Source organism: Tuber melanosporum, assembly GCF_000151645.1.
Source record: "Tuber melanosporum whole genome shotgun sequence assembly, scaffold_40, strain Mel28".
In the NCBI taxonomy this organism is placed as follows: Eukaryota; Fungi; Ascomycota; class Pezizomycetes; order Pezizales; family Tuberaceae; genus Tuber; species Tuber melanosporum.
In genome coordinates this window covers 147,325-163,103 of record NW_003299085.1, presented here as the reverse complement: position 1 = coordinate 163,103, position 15,779 = coordinate 147,325, and the positions used below count along the sequence as shown (strand labels likewise).

Below are 15,779 nucleotides of genomic sequence, written 5' to 3'. Positions count from 1 at the left end.
AACCATCCCACTCCCAAAATATCCCTCAGTCACCACCATCCATCGCCACCTCCGGCGCCGGCCTAGACCGAGTGATCACGCATGACACCTCCGCAGAGCCCCCCCACAAACACACACACACTCTCTCTCTCTTTCTCTCCCTCTCCCCCTTCAAGGCAGCGAATCCCGAGAGAGAGAGAGAGCGTTGGAAACGGGACCAGCCTTGATTTTGTAGACTGGCAAGATTGATAAGAGGTAGTGGAGATATGGTGGTGATGGTGGGATGATCATTGTGTAACCGGTTGCTTGTATTCATTTATTATGGTTGCGGGTATTTAGTCTGGTTTGACCCGGTTGGTTGGCGATGCATTGTGCTCGAGTATCATACTCGAGTATGATGCTCGTACTGTGCAGTAAGCGCTGGTGCTGCTGGGTTAGGTTGGGTTGACAAACTATTGGATGGAGGCGGCGGCGCATATCGTGTGAGGTATTTGGCTGGCCGGCCCGCTGAATGGGTGGGCTTGACACGGTTCAGTCGGACCTAAGTTGGTTGTTGGGCTGCGCCCGCTGGGTATTGTGTTGACTGGGTTTTGGGAGGTATGTGGTGGCGGCTGCAGTCACAAGTGCTCAAGGAGAGCAAGCGCCGGTAATACGGTATCATACTATACGAGTAGTTGTTGATCAGAAGGAAAGAAAACGCAGGGCGAGAATTCAAGTTTCGTAGACCATGCACGGCAAGTCCGCTTCTCAACCGAATAACTGCACCGGGGGGGTAATCCGGATATTTACAATACAATTCCGATAACGAAGATGAAGACCATGAAAATGATGATAACAAAGGACGAAAAAATTCCAAACAAACCTAACCTGGCCTGACCTTAAAATGATATAAAACACCGCCATTCCCTAAACTTGAATATATAAAAATTTATAAAAAAACCAAAACACAAAATGTCCAACACCATGATAAAGAAATGGAAATGAAACGGAAATAACAAAAATCCTATACAAAGAGATGGTATCTTTACAAAAGAAATCTTAATCAAGCATAGACAGAGAATAAAACAAACCTGGAGGTAAGTCTTTTTCCCGAATCGATAAAAAAATAAAAAATAAACACCAAACACCCGTTTCTCTAGAGTGCTGTTAAGAAATGGGTATGAAATACAAGTCCGAACACCGATAAATACAGGATGATGATGATGACGATGACGATGATGATGATAAAGGTGACGCCGTTGATGGGGAGTGTGGCAGATATGGGGGCGGGGGGTGAGAACAAAGGAGATGCCGAAGATGGTAATTGATCAATTGCCCGCCGGACGGGGAAAATAAAGAAGAAAAAGAAACCCGGAGATTTGACGGTGGTGATGGTGGTGATGATGGTGATGATGGTGCCGGTTCGGTACGGAGGGGTATTATACAAGGGGGTTCATGTAGCTCGTTCGGATCGTGGGAATCATAATAGCGTGAGGGAGGGAGTGAGGTATATTACGGTTGAAATGCTACAACCACAAACATTAGTGTCATGTACTCAAAAAAACAAACAACCTCCCCAAGGAATTCAGTTTAAGCATACCGAAATGAAGAGAAAAGGGAAGAAACGATGATAAAAAAACCACCGTTTACCGATCTTTCTCGTAATCCCCATTAACCGAAGAACTCGCACTCGAACTCTTGGCCTTGAAAATCCTCCCCCACAATGCAGTAACCCATCCATTTCGCTCCTCCTGGATCCTTCTCCTGTTCTCCAGCTCATCCTCGCCCTCGCCCTCCTCCACCTCGTCATCATCTTCGTCGTCATTCATGTCCGAGAAGCTGGGCTGTGGGAAAAACACCCAGTTGTCGTCCGACGTCGGTTGCAACATGAATGTTGTTGTGTTTGATGATTTTTCCGATGATCGGCGGGAGATTGTAGCCGGTGATGAGGCTGATCTCTGCAGTTCTTGCGGCATCTTTTGTTTTCTTTTCGTATTTACGTGTCGTGCGAGTATTTTTATCGGCAGCGAGGGTGTTTGCGATGTGGTTTAAGTAGCAGTGTTTGTGCGCGACAGCAGTTGATATTTCGTGAGGATAAATACCTGTAATTGCTGTCGTTGATGATCGTTGTTGTGTGGGTTGGGTAAGGGTGTCAGAGAGGGGGGTGGGTGGGTGGTCGCTGGGGTTAAATAATATTCTTGTTTGTTTTCGCAACTATCGAAGTGCACTGCAGAAGCCGAGGGAAAAAAAGAAAGAAAGGGAAAGAGAAGAAGAAAACCCTGCGGGGTCGTGGGAAAGGTCCAAAGATTTAATAGCAAAACACAGTACACACGCTGGCAAGTAACAGTGTTGCAAAACTCATGAGACTGACTTCTCCTCTCTCCCCCATACCGCACTGCAAGGAACCGCAATACAGTAACGGAGGAAGCCCACTGCTACGTGTCGTGCTCTCAGACTTCTTGAAAAAGTTGCCTCTACGAGTAGGTTGCGGAGGGTTACGAATTGGTAGTGGGTTAGGGTGGGTGTAGGGGACATTCCATTCACTGGAGTGAGTATTTCTGCGAGAAAGGGAGAAAGATATAAAAAAAATATGACGATCCAATTGTCGCTCGCCGCGTGCACGTCCCCGTCACTTTGCGGTGTGACGAGAGACACCTTGGTCGGGTCCGGGTAACAGAAGTTGGGACTTTAACTCCAGGAATGGGGAGAGGTCAACCTCCTCACGAATTATGCAAAAAAGTAAAGGCAAAACAAAGGGGTTATCCTTTTGTCATACTTTCTTCTCAATATCCCCCCCCACATTTCAACCGTTGACTTTAGAGATCCATTCGTCATAGTGGCATGTCCAGCTGTGCCTCCTCTGTTTTTTGCTTGTTTTCTAATCGGACACGCTAGCGCGTGGCCATTTGTACTCGTACAAGTACCATACAGTAATTTTTATCCTTCGTGAGAAGAAAAGAAATAGCACAGGACTTTTTGTAAAACTACCGTATGTATCATAGAATACGGTTCGACACGATAAGGGAAAGTGATCCGCTAGCAAGCAGTCGGATAGGTACTGTACAGTAGACTATGTTCCCACTCCTGAGCTCCCACAATAAACAAAAACGGGATGAACCTCCTCTCTTTGGTGAACAACCCCCACGCACCGACCGTCATCCGCACTGCAAATGAGCCAACACTTCTAGTGGATGGAATTAGCGGTCTCACTCCATTGGAGAATTGCCATTTAGCAGAGATGAATGATGCCTGCTATATTGACCGCATCTCGAACCAGTGCGGTATCCATAAGCTCCACCAAAGTGACTCAAGAAGGGCATCGATGACCGCCGCTCTTCCAATGATAAAAAGAGTTTCGGTACAGTACCACCTCCGAATACGGCAGTTCCTCACACTCCCCCCCCTCACCAATGGGCTTCCAACGGGGCAAATTCGGGTTCAACGCCTTCGTCTTCCTTACTGCATGCCTGGTTGCTCGATAATGACTTGAATGAGGACGATAATCATCGAGGCATTTCCAGCACCTGCCCGAACATACGAGCGGGAGCAGGCCATCTTCATCCATTCCTCCGTTCCTTTATTGCCGTTTCGCATGATATTATTGCATCGCACCTGCGCGACGGTCGCAGAAACCCTCCGCTTCATTAATAATACCGCGGCGAGTGACTTCCCATGCACAAATCTACTCCCTCAACGCGTCACCCATAACCGCACCAAACCCACAGCTTCCAAAGTGCAAAACTCCGCATCGCCACGAGAACCACTGCATGAGGTCCCCATCCATCCATCCATCCCAAGAGTTCAAAGAAATGCTAAAAAACCTCGATAACCAATCCATATCTTAACCCTCCCCCCCCCAAGGACGAGGAAATGTATGATAAGATAAACCGTCAGATGACCCCGTCAAAAGTGAACTTTTTCCTCACGGAAAAGGTGAGCTGCAGGAAATGTTCCCGCAACCCACCATGATAAGTTAAGCAAGTACGAGTAATCCACAATTCGGGTAGCCTCCGGCCGAATGGAATAAAAACCCCACACCCGCCCCCTCATCTGATGCTTGATGCGATTGGTATGGCCAACTTTCTGCTTCGCAGGTCTTAAGTTAACTACTGCAATGTAGGAGTTAGAGTACAGCGACGTACAGTAAGTTATGTTCCTAATTCCCACCCTCCCACCCTTCCTCTACCCCACCACGTCTTCAGGTTACTGGAGTATCTTTCTCACCCTCTCTCACTCTCTGCCTTGTCTTTTGCGCCCTCGTGGCAAAGTGTGTGGAGGGGAGTTCTGCGGGCATGAACCCTTTTTCGTGACCTGTTGCTACGGTAACGCATGGTAGTGAGGGGAAGCGGTTAGGGTAACCGTGAGCAGATCAACACTTTTGAACGTTTCACACTAAGACAAACACGTATCATGGTTTTTTGTGTTAACCTACTGCTTGTTCAGGACTGTGCGTGCTGCGACGTCTGCCAGCTAGCAAACACCACAGGTACAACGCAGTATAAACCCAAATCCAACACCAACGGTGCGGTGCGGTAATCTACCCTGGGGTGTGATGGCTTACATCTCGCAGAGACAACAAGCAACAACTGGGCCTCGAAGTATCCCACACCTGTAAGGAAGGCAGATAGGTACATCTCAGAACTTCGTTGGTATCGTACATACTCGCGTACGATACGATATGCAATGCAAGGCCATCGTGCGGTGAGGGGTTGAAGAAAGGGGGGAAAAGGGCTGCGGCCAGATCGGTGACGGAATATCCAGACTTATTAACGTCGAATCACTCATATACAGTCCGACACCGTGTTATGGTACCCAATCCTCGCCAGCCGCCCAACGGTGGACACAGTGAATGGGGAATGAAGGAATGAAGGGTGGGGGGTGTGAGGGGGGAAATCCATTTGTTATTACTCTGGTCTTCGTCAGTAATATGATGTCTACAACACCTCCACAAACATCCGCTCCCCTGCTCGAGTATGCGGAATATAGCCAGCTAAGGAGGTATGAAGGAATCTCTTTGTTGGAGCAAACAAACTAACTCGTTATCTAGTCCAATATTCAGTAGGTTAACGCGGTATATGCACACCGAGTATGTCACGCCAGTCACGTGTCAACACTCTCATGCCTCTTGACCGGAGGTGGATAAACGGAGAGGAGTACGGTACTTATTTTGGGTAACCGCGAAGCGGATATCTTCGAGGAGCACAGAAGCGCAAGGAAGAGATGGAAGAGAAGGGGAAAAAAAATATGCCGTAGTGGACGGGTTTCGACATGATGGGGGCCCGGTTTGTTTGCACACACTTTTGGTATTGGGTGGTGGAGTTGCTGGGGTAGTTGGCCATGCTGGTCTTGATAAGGATGGAAATAGTGAATGTCTACCGAAGAGGGCTTATCCGAGGAGGAGACATGTCCTTGGATACGAATGTCGCCCTTAGTCTATCCCGATGGTTTAGATTTGGTGGTCGTGGGGCAGATGTTGACATATTCTCACGACAGACACGGAGGTCCTCGAGAGTGGGTGCTTCCCTCTGGGGCCACCTGGGAATATACTGCCCATCAGAGCTTGGTGAATCGATGCGTTACAAACTCCCCCCTTGGATCGAGTGCCATCCACCCCTTAGATATAACGGTCTACAACACAGTAACCAATCCCCCTCCTCACCTCCAAATCTTCAAAATCCACCTCGCCTAGAACGGGGCCATAATACTACGGGTGGGCGACGTCCGAGTACTATTAATCATCTACGTCGGTGTCTAGAACGATCGCTTGCCTGCCCCGCGCTTCACAACAATAACAACCTCCACATCCCCTCTCGCCACATCCCCTCTCGACCTCCTCTTGCAGGATCCAAACTGTCCGGGCCGCGCACGGGCAAATCTAGATGCGCGTGGAGCGCAAAACGGGCCCCTGTCGGGGTTCTCGCCGGGGGTGAGAGTGGCTAGTCCGCTGCTGGCGTTGTCAGTATCGGAGCTCTTGTTCACGGTCAGTTCGGGAGGACGCTGGAGAAGAGGACTGATGAGGGCGGGGATGATGGAGGAAAGGGATGTCGCGAGTGGGGAGTTTAAGGTTAGGTATCTCAAAATTGACGGGGAGGCTAGTTTGACGAGCATTTCTGTGAAAGCGGAGGAAGCGAGACGGGTTCCGGCTCACCCGGGAATGGGGGGATTAAAGTAGGAAGTGGAGGTCCTCCCTTGGAGAAAAAACTCCCTCCGGCACCTATCGGTATTGCCGATTCTCCCCCTCCGAGAAGTGCCCTTAATCACCTCCCCGCATTTGTGAAATCCCTCTTGCTCAACCATCACACGTACACCTCATCCCTCTCCCCCGACAGCACAACCATAGGGAGATACTCCGTCATCCCACGCACCCCGCTCGGGGTCCTCTTCTGGGGCCTATTCCGGTTCTCCCAGATACTCTTATTACACCTCCTGTCGTAGATGTTCGGAGCTCTCGGCAAGCGATACCCTTATGGTGAAAGAGGGCCTAACTTTGAATAAGTGAATAAGTATAACTTACGATTGTTATATCATAGATGAGATGAGGAACCTCCCTTTTTTCATTCGTTCTTATCATCGGATAAGATTGGCGGCCGGTTGGAGATATATTGCCGCTGCTATTGTTTCGTGGTGTCCGGCGTTAGTTAACCTTCCTCAAACTTGGACCTACCGCGACGTAACTTACAGTACCATATTACCTGGGCGTTGTAGGGATTGGGATGGATGGAATTGAGTTGCATCCGTTCATTCGCAAGGTCACGCGTATGATACTTTGCGATATAATACTCGGGTGCCCAATGGGAAAAAAAATTGACCCTTTTCGATGATCACGAAACGGCGGAACATACCGGGTTGCCTGTGACCGAGGCAAGGTGTCAGAGATTTTAAGAGTCGTCAGATGGAAAGGGTGGAATTGCCCAGTCAGGCCGTTACATGTTCTTTTAAAAATGCTTCCCGTCTTCTCCACGTGGATTTTGTGTTGGTTGGGGTTTCAATGCTGGAAAGGTCGAAATCTGGTAACCATTATGCCGGTGACACGATGAAGGTCCCGTCGATCATGGAGCAGGAAAAAAAAGAAAGGGAAGAAGGAAAAGAAATAAGCGAATATCACCCATCTTGTACTGTACCAAGTAAACTGAATAATTAATTACAACACGGTCGGTCAGTCAGTCATTTTGCGGAGAAACCCATCACCACCATACAATCGCTCGCACGAGAGCAACAAAAACACGAGGCTCCACCAGCAATTGACCACACAATACAATCAATTCACGTACCGTATCTCATAAGGTTAATATAATAATAATAAAACGCAGGTGAAACAAAAATATATCTAAGAAAGAAAGAAGAAATGAGAAATGAGAAATGAGAAAAGAAAAAAAAAAAGTTTGAAAGTCGACACTTCTTTCCTACCTCAACTTCCCATACCGGATCGCAGTGTAATCCGGCGCCGCCACCCTGTGGGGAGAACTCTCTGCAGAATCGCTTCCCTGAAGATTATTTCTCACCCTTAGCGCCGACCAGCTCAGTGGGTTACCCGCACTGGTGGAAAGTGACGACCACAGGATTCGAACCGGGCACCGCTTTCCGTTGGGATGGAAAGGGAAATTGGAGAGGAGATGCGAAAATCTTCTTTCGGGATGGCCATTACAGCCGATAGTGATCAATCGGAAAATCGTTTATAAACCCCACCGATCACCTCCTCTTCCGTTGCGATCGTCCATGAATAAGTTAACCATTGGCAGTTGGGTAGAGTGATCGCGAGATACTTTTTTTCTTCTTCCCATCAGAACAAATCAATGTTGCAATGAAGGGGGGGGGGGGTTGGATCAAAAAAACGATCGAAGGGCTGGAATGCGCTTTTTCGAACCGGGGGGGTTATAAGATAGAACCCCTTCTAACAAAACAATAAACAATGATAAAATTATGACAAAAGAAGCAGAAAATTCCTAAAATATCCCACAAATATCCTTTGGTAGATCCTTGGATAATTTACTCCTCTTTCCTTGCTTCTGAGCAACGAATATTTCCTGCTATTTTTGCTTACTAAGATATTATAGAACCCCCCCCCTTCTATCCCAATTTTCAGAATCCCCGATTCAATCCCCCCCTTCTAACCCCCCGAGTTCGATCACAGAAGGCCTTCTTTGCAACATTGATTGAGATGGAATAATTAGCGGCATTGTTATTGTTTAACTATTGTTTTTTGTTTTCTTTTGTTTCGTTTTTCATGTCTCGCGGAAATTTGCAGGGAGAGAGGTTTCAGGTGAATGCAGTGGAGTGGAAACGCAATTTTAAGTTCGATTTTCTTGAGAGACAGAATCAACTATCATACCGGGAAACCTGTGTGATAGTTCTATTCTCTCCAAATCTACCGTACAAAGCCTTGTGAATAAAAAGAGAAAGCCTATGAAAGCCAAACCCCCTGCCTGACCGAACAATACACGAAAGAAAATCCCCGACCACCCAAACCCAGAAGGAGAATAAATAAAGTGCGAGAAAAGAGATTAATAAAGCCATCCAGCCAGATATGATATAACATGAGAGAGACACCTAATTTTGCCCCCGCCGCTCTTTATATAAGCCCAATCCATGAACAGATAGATAATACCAGAAAGACCCTGATCAAATAAAATATCACAACGGTGCCGTGGATTTGAAAGGTGAAAAACAGAACAAAAAACAAAGATACTCCAACCCAACACCCGATTCCGTTCCCAAACATAAGAAAATGTTGATAGTAAGACAAATAAGGGAAAGGCGAAAATAAACAAAATAATAAAGAGTGTATATAGGTCGGTCGCCCAACTACCATCTACTTTCGTCCTCAAGGTCGAGGAATACCTCCGACCATGAACCGTCCCCCCGAACTTCGACCTCGCTAGAAATCTTCAGCCCCTTCATCATCGGGGGAGGAAGCTCGATCTCAGCCTTCATTCCCACAAGATGCATTTCCTGTAGCGCCTCCAAGACTATGCACTCCGAGCTCGCAGTCCGCCGCCGATTTCTTCTCCGGGGCGGAGTCGAAACTGGCCCGGAAGAAGAATCTGAGACCGACGAAACCAGTTCCGGTGTCATCGAGCCGGCTGATCCAAATTTAGATCCGAGCGACCTCGATGACATCTTGGTTACAAGAGTAAGGTGTTTATGATAACTTCCCTCTCCCTCGCTATCTGAGTCGACACGATCTTCATCGTCACCTTCTCCGTCGGACAGAGGTGATGAGTGCTCAGGGGGGTTGGTGCAAAGCCAGGATATCTGCTTCTTTAATTCGTCGATTCCTGGATAGCCCGTTAAGTCTTCATCATCCTTGATTACAATATCGGCGTCCGCTATCGATCCTAGGCCGATAGACCAACGATTACTCGCCCCACTAAAAGATGTGCGATTACCCCGACAGAAAAATGTATTGATGGAAGATCGACGTGAGGAAGGACTGAGCGAACCTCTCCGTGAAATCGGTTGCTCCTCCCCGACAACCCCCTGATTCTCGACTTCGTCGTTGTTGTCGTCGTCTTCAAGTAAGAAAGATCTCGTGGAGGACGGTGTAGAGGGCCTTTGAGTGTGACTAACAGAAGGGACACCAAGGTATGAGCGGAAAAGGGCAGGGCTTCCCGAAGTTCTGATCGAGGAAGGGGAAATGACTGGAGAAGGAGGGGTTTCCAGTTTAGCACTGGGTTCAATTTTGATGGATGGTCGACGGGGCTGAGGATTGCTCTCCATGATTGGATCCTCGAATGTAATAGATTTCCGTTGGGTTGGGGGAAACCAGGGGCTAGACAAATATACCGGTGTAGGTTCTTCAAAGTAGTTCTGTAATCCCTCCGCACGGGTATTTTTATGGCCAAGCATTGTATTATCGTTGGCGTCCTCATCGCTTTCGCTACCTGGCGAAAGAGTCCGCAGCAGCAATCTCAGACCAATTTGCTCAACTCCTTTCGATCCCTTTATCCGCAATGGTGAATCGGCCAATTCTGAAGGGGATATCTGATGTCTCTGGATGGTATAAGAGGATGGGGGAGGAGGGGGTATTTGAATATTGAGCATGGCGGGTCGACGGTTGGACTTGGCACTTTTTTGTGCTGTGATAGGCTGAATGAACGGAAAGGGGGCATGAAGTGTCGCAAAGGTTAGTGGCTTCTTTAAGCTCATTTCTGCTGGTAATGTTTGCAGAGTTTCTTTATGCGTAGAATCAAAAGATATATCGATCGCTGTACGGCCAAGTGGACCAAGAGGAGTAGGTAATCCGATCCCCATATCCCTCTGGATATCACTCTGTCCACTAAATCCATTCTGTTCATCCCCACAATCTCCCACGCTGATTATTGGCACGACCTTCGCGCTATCCCCAGACAGCGCTATTTCACCCTCGGGCCCCTCGCCATCTTCCACTGGACTGGCTATTGGCGCCTCCTTATAGCGTCTTCTCCTAAAGGAAGACGCAAACGAAGACACTGAGGACCTCTTGGAACCCCAGGACGACATAAATGAAGGACCTTTACTAGAAGGAGACACCTCCCCGTCATCGGGATTTCGAAGCCCCCCCGCGTGGCTTGAAGCCAATGATGACCGGGAACTTGGGCGACTCGGAACCGGTTGTCGAGGGCTGAAGGAAAAATTATGCTTGAAGACCATGGCCACCGTTATTTCTTCTTCTCAACTGGTTGTACCATCAAGGCAATACTGCTGTTTATTGATACACTACCGAGAGACAATTGGCTGGGTGATGTGAGACGTCTAACGGGTGTGACGGATAAATGCAATTAATGTAGAACTGAACTGTCTCTCCAAACAAGACGATCTGTGCTGTCAGGGCGCTGCCGTTGTGGCTTCGGAAATGTTGATGAATTATACAGTTCCAGCGAAAAGAAAACTAGAGGAGGAACCGTGTGAGCAAACATAAACTAGGCTGGCGAAGAGGGGGGGGGTGAAGAGAAGAGAGGTCAACAAGAACGTCACCCCCAACCTTCATATAAAGGCTTACGGTGCTCGAGTAAAGGCATACGGTACATTTTGGCAACAGGCAATACACGGGAAATGCGGTGACAATTTACCGATCCATTGCAAGGGTGTGGTTCCCCAAAGAGCTGGGGTGACGGATATCTAACTATGGATCACGGCCGGGCGCTCGAATAAGACTGGGTGCTGCTCTCTTGGTAAACCTCATTCCCATGCAAATCACGTCCATAACTGGCTTGATTAACGGGTTGGAGAAACCCTCCCCGACCGGAAGCACACAGACTTTCTCTACCTGGCATACTGTATTACCGCAGCCTCTTCCCTCGGCGATCTGTTAGGTCTGAGCTGAGTGCGGTCAGCCCAGTTATTCAGTGGGGGCTGTTGGTGAACCCGGTCAGTGCCAACGCATCTTGAGAAATACCGTACCTTCTATTACTGAAAGGTGATACCTCATAATTTTCTGATGCTCATGCGAAGTCCAAGGTTCTGGTGAGGATTGGATGATGCTAGCGTGGAGTTACAGTAAGGTGAAGGACAACTGCATTCCCTCAGGGGTAACGTATATACTTGTACCTTGTTTGAGTGCCATGGAACCACCGATTGGGGGACCTGTCTGATACTTTCTCTCCTCTCTCCTCTGCTCTGAAATTACTTTTCGTGTACTGTACCCTTTTCCGTACATCTCCTACTTTCGTCAGGCGTTCACATCATATAATACCATGAGGCGTTGGATCTTGTTTAAATTCTTCAGTCCAGCCAGACCGGGGAAAAGTGCGGTTATAGAGCCAACATTGTTTTGGTTCCCTTCTTTTCCCACGCTCCCCCCCGTGTCTCCGACCGAGCCCACACGCACTCACACACCACCCCAACTGCTCTGGTACTGTACTGTACTCGAGTGTCGTTCTCCCTTCTAACACGGAACTGTTAGATAGAATGCATAAAGTGGTACCATAATGCTATTGGTGCACTCCAGATAAACTCGGTTTCTTCAACGCCCCAAATTGAGCGGGCGGGCACCTCTCTCTGGAGAGGACCAACAAGCGTGCATATGTGGGTTAGATTTCGATTCCCAATCGCCTGGCTCGGTGCAATTTCAGTGGTCATTGCACACGCCAAGTTCGCTGGCTGGGTATAGCATGCATTTCAGGCACAACCAGGATCAAGGATCATCGTGCAAATGATTGGAACAGGCGAATGATTGGAGGCACGGGTCAGCATCAGGTTTCTGCGAGCGATCCCCTGTCCAGAAGAAGAATATTACAGTATTTCTTCCTGACAGAGCCTCTCTCTCCTCTTCACTTTGTCTCCCCCCTTCTGGTCCATAAGTCGACAGGCGCCCCATGAAGCACAATTCATTTTATTTATTCATATTTTATTACTATCCTCGAGGCCTCAGTTGCCTATCGCATCCATCCAAGTGATCCAGCCCACTTACTCGCGCTCTCTCTCTAAGGTACTGTACTTGTAACATGAGAAGCGCCAGTTCAGCCAATGCCAGTTGGAAAAGTGCAATCGCAAATAAGGAAATATCCACAATCCTCCAGAAATACTCGTATAGCGGTGCCCAACACTTTCCCCCCCAGAGTCGGGCGTATCAGGAGAATTTTGTCAATCATATACAGGAAACACTGTAACCGCGGAAGATTATGCATCGCATTTAGTGCGATCGTAGGGGTAAGAGGACACGACCGCGTTATGGCCATTTTATTCATTTCATTTGCCTATCATATGATACGGTACTCGAGTAGGTGCCGTAGACAGCACGGCACTCATAGACCAGACCAGGCCAGACTACAGGTACAGTACCCAAACACGTCTAAAGCCTTCCCTCCCCCGAATTACGTGAACCCGGTCATAGCGCTTAACAAAAAACCACTCCAAACACCGGTACTCTATTGTGAACCAACGAACGAACACGAAGATTGCCATCACAAGGGGCACCGCAGCGCTCAAGCAATATCGTATTTCCCCTACCGGAACCCTACCGCAAGGACTGGAATATCAGTTGAACCTCGCGCTAAAGACGTTCAGAATTCCCCCCTTTGGATATTTGGATAAAGGGGGGGGGGGATCGTCCCGGGAAAGAAGCGACTTTCAGCCCTCCGCCGAGACAAATAAGAATAAAAATACGACGGTCCCTACCGGGAGAGGCAACAAATGTTCTAGCGTGAGGTGCAATTATAGCGTTCCAGTTCTCACGGGTACTCCACCTACCGGGGAAGACACTTTGGTGAATTTCACAAAGTTTCACTTTCACGACCGGGTCTCGGTATCCCGGTGCGAATTCCGGTGTGATTTGCTGCGCTGAGCTATCCAGAATGGCCATGCTGGGGTCGGTGGGCTGGTTTTGTCAGACTACCGCGTTACGAAAGGGATATTTTTGTTATTTCTGCCTTTGTTTAATGCTTCGTGGGGTACTGTACCCGTGTATTGTACCGTACAGTACAGTACACAGCATCGTGGCGAAGAACGGTAGCCGACTGATGATTGATAGATTGATCTGGGATGTAGGAACGTGCTGGGTTCAGGTATGATAATAATAATATTATGGCACTTTATTAAGAACAATCCTGGACTGGACAATCTTTAATTCAGTCTGGAATAATAAAAAATAGCCGCGAGTTGGCATGCATGTCAAGGAGGGAGGGAGCATGCAGAACTGAGGTTCCATAATCCGTCACTCTGTTCATGGTATCACAAGTTTATATTCCTTCCGTCGAACTTCATACCACCAGCCACTTCCACTGTTATCCACCCTACCCGCACCCGACCACAGCTCTCTCGGAACTGCAAGTTCCCATCGTGCCGTGATCAAAACCACGATACTACAGTACGAGTACTGTACCACCTCCAACCCATTCGTTCACCCATCCTTAACCTCATCCACTGAAAAAGTGGAGAGCCAAAGGCATGAATAGATTCTCCCAACCAACAGGCCTTGGGTCACGCACGACATGGCAAAGAAAGCCACTCTCCAGCCAAGCGGGTACTTTTACTAGTATTGTACTTGTACTACCCCGTATCTAATCTAACTTAACACAGCATAGCACAGAACCAAGCGTGCCTATCGTACAGTACGAGTAGATTTCCTAAGGGTTATCAAAGCCATACGAAAAGAAAAAAAACCAAAAAAACCAGTTGCGAACCCTATTCCAGAGTATATCTGATTCCTCAGAGCGAACCTCTCAGTACAGCCTATGCGAACTCTGCGGTGCGGGTAGATCGCGCAAGCAATCCCCGAGAAAATTGAAAAAGAAAAAAATGGAGGGAGGAAAAGGAGAAAGAAAAGAAAAGAAAAAAAACCTCCGAGAGCATGGAATCCAATCCCCCTTTCGCAACTTTCTTAAGGGGGGATCCACCACAATGCCAAAGCTTCGCCATGCTGTGCCACCACAGCCCTAAGCATCATCATCATCCTCTCTCTTCACTCTCATACTCGTACTGTACCTCCTCGGCGGCACGGGCACCGATTCTTGTTCTGTTTTACCGCACTTTTGCTTTGTTTCGCGATGTTTTGCTGGTTCATGCTTCCTGTCTTTCGCGCCACCCTCAGGAGACGAGGCGAGATTGGAGGAAGTGTGCGGGTTGTTTTGGATCATGTAAATTATGGCTTCGGGAGTTGAAGATGTTGTGGAAATGCCCCCGGCAAGGGTTGCATGATGCTCAACCCCCCCCTTGGCTTTTACTCGTACCGGTACAGTACAGTACTGTACTATACTCGAGTACGGGTACAGTAACATGAGGCTTCTAGAAGGTTTGGGGACGTAAGCGAGGGAAGGGTCTATTTTTATTCTTATGTAATTCTTATTTTTATTGGTCTTCTTTTTCCGGAAGGAAAGCGGGGAGGGTGAATTTAATGCATTGTTCCCAATTTTTTCCGGGCGTTTGAAACTCGGTTCCCGGTGCAGTGGTTCCTTCCTTCTTCTTTTTTCCCTCTGCATAATATTATTATTGTCAGAATCAAAGCCGTACGCGCGACGTCGGCCCTGGCGCTCTGGCGCTCTCACCTTACTGATTCATCCATTACCAATAGTCAATCAAGGTCACATTACATCACTCGACTTTAAGGCTTTTCTTCTTCGGATACGGTACCCCGAGACTCCCTCTCTCCGAGGGTCCACTTTCGGGAATGAATTCACCGTACCGTATTGTGCGCGCATGAAAGAAAGATAGATAGTGGGTGTTACTGGGCTCGAGCACCGTACCGGTAAGGCTTGCTCGCGCAGGAGGTTGACGGTAATAGTGATCGCGCTTCGCATCCAGATAGATATTTTACGCAGTCTAGATGAGCCCCGGCGCCCTACAAAGCACGTTAATTAATCGACAGATTGCCTCGCCATCCCTTCGACTTAACAGTGAAACGTCGGGGTCGGTGGCTAAGGCTCGTTTGAATATCATGAAATGAAATATACCCCCCTCCCTCTCTACCCAGGGGTCGGTAGATGGGTAGGTAGCGCTTTGGAGCACGGTAGGACTATCTGTAGGTGGGGAAGAGGTGAACGGGGGACATGTAATGTTTCTAAGATCGATTGGCGATTTAGCCTAGTACATTTGAATTAATTTCTAAGCTTAATGTTTTTAATTTTATCGAGACCTTCTTTAGTCAAGTGCTGATTTAACTTTACTATAGACAACTTTCTTTCTGGATAGAGTGCCGATACTGTATTGGACAGTACAGTACTTGTACTCGTACTGGGTTTGAAGCGGACTTAGGGGTTGTGTGTTACGCTACCGGTACTGTACTCGAGTACTCGTACACCCAAAGGTTTGCACGTGTATTGCCCGCGGGAAGGATCTCGCCTTGGTGGTGCGCTGAGGAGATTCTGAGGAGTCGGGATGTTTTGACGGAATCCTCGAAAAGCTTGGCG

The 15,779-nt window shown here is 48.1% G+C and overlaps 4 protein-coding genes; 3 read left to right on the top strand and 1 right to left on the bottom strand.

The window, feature by feature from the left end:
* Positions 1-1,397: 1,397 nt before the first annotated feature.
* Positions 1,398-2,095, bottom strand: GSTUM_00007933001 (uncharacterized protein; the record flags this gene model as incomplete). XM_002839742.2 has 2 exons in its annotated part: positions 1,559-2,095; positions 1,398-1,484 (listed from the first exon to the last, which is right to left on the bottom strand). Exons 1-2 carry the CDS (start codon positions 1,781-1,783, stop codon positions 1,398-1,400), a joined length of 312 nt encoding a protein of 103 aa, XP_002839788.1. The 5' UTR covers positions 1,784-2,095.
* A 1,957-nt stretch (positions 2,096-4,052) lies between these two features.
* GSTUM_00007932001 (uncharacterized protein) lies at positions 4,053-5,087 on the top strand (the record flags this gene model as incomplete). XM_002839741.2 has 2 exons in its annotated part: positions 4,053-4,956; positions 5,006-5,087. Exons 1-2 carry the CDS (start codon positions 4,808-4,810, stop codon positions 5,085-5,087), a joined length of 231 nt encoding a protein of 76 aa, XP_002839787.1. The 5' UTR covers positions 4,053-4,807.
* A 14-nt stretch (positions 5,088-5,101) lies between these two features.
* On the top strand, positions 5,102-7,118 carry GSTUM_00007931001 (uncharacterized protein). XM_052355796.1 has 1 exon: positions 5,102-7,118. The coding sequence occupies exon 1, from the start codon at positions 5,296-5,298 to the stop codon at positions 5,896-5,898; it is 603 nt and encodes a 200-aa protein (XP_052211762.1). The 5' UTR covers positions 5,102-5,295; the 3' UTR covers positions 5,899-7,118.
* A 7,106-nt stretch (positions 7,119-14,224) lies between these two features.
* GSTUM_00007930001 (uncharacterized protein) lies at positions 14,225-15,085 on the top strand (the record flags this gene model as incomplete). XM_002839739.2 has 1 exon in its annotated part: positions 14,225-15,085. The coding sequence occupies one exon, from the start codon at positions 14,225-14,227 to the stop codon at positions 14,651-14,653; it is 429 nt and encodes a 142-aa protein (XP_002839785.1). The 3' UTR covers positions 14,654-15,085.
* Positions 15,086-15,779: the final 694 nt, after the last annotated feature.

Coding starts and splice junctions, on each gene's coding strand:
- GSTUM_00007931001 (XM_052355796.1), top strand. CDS start 5,296: ATGCTGGTCTTGATAAGGATGGAAATAGTGAATGTCTACCGAAGAGGG.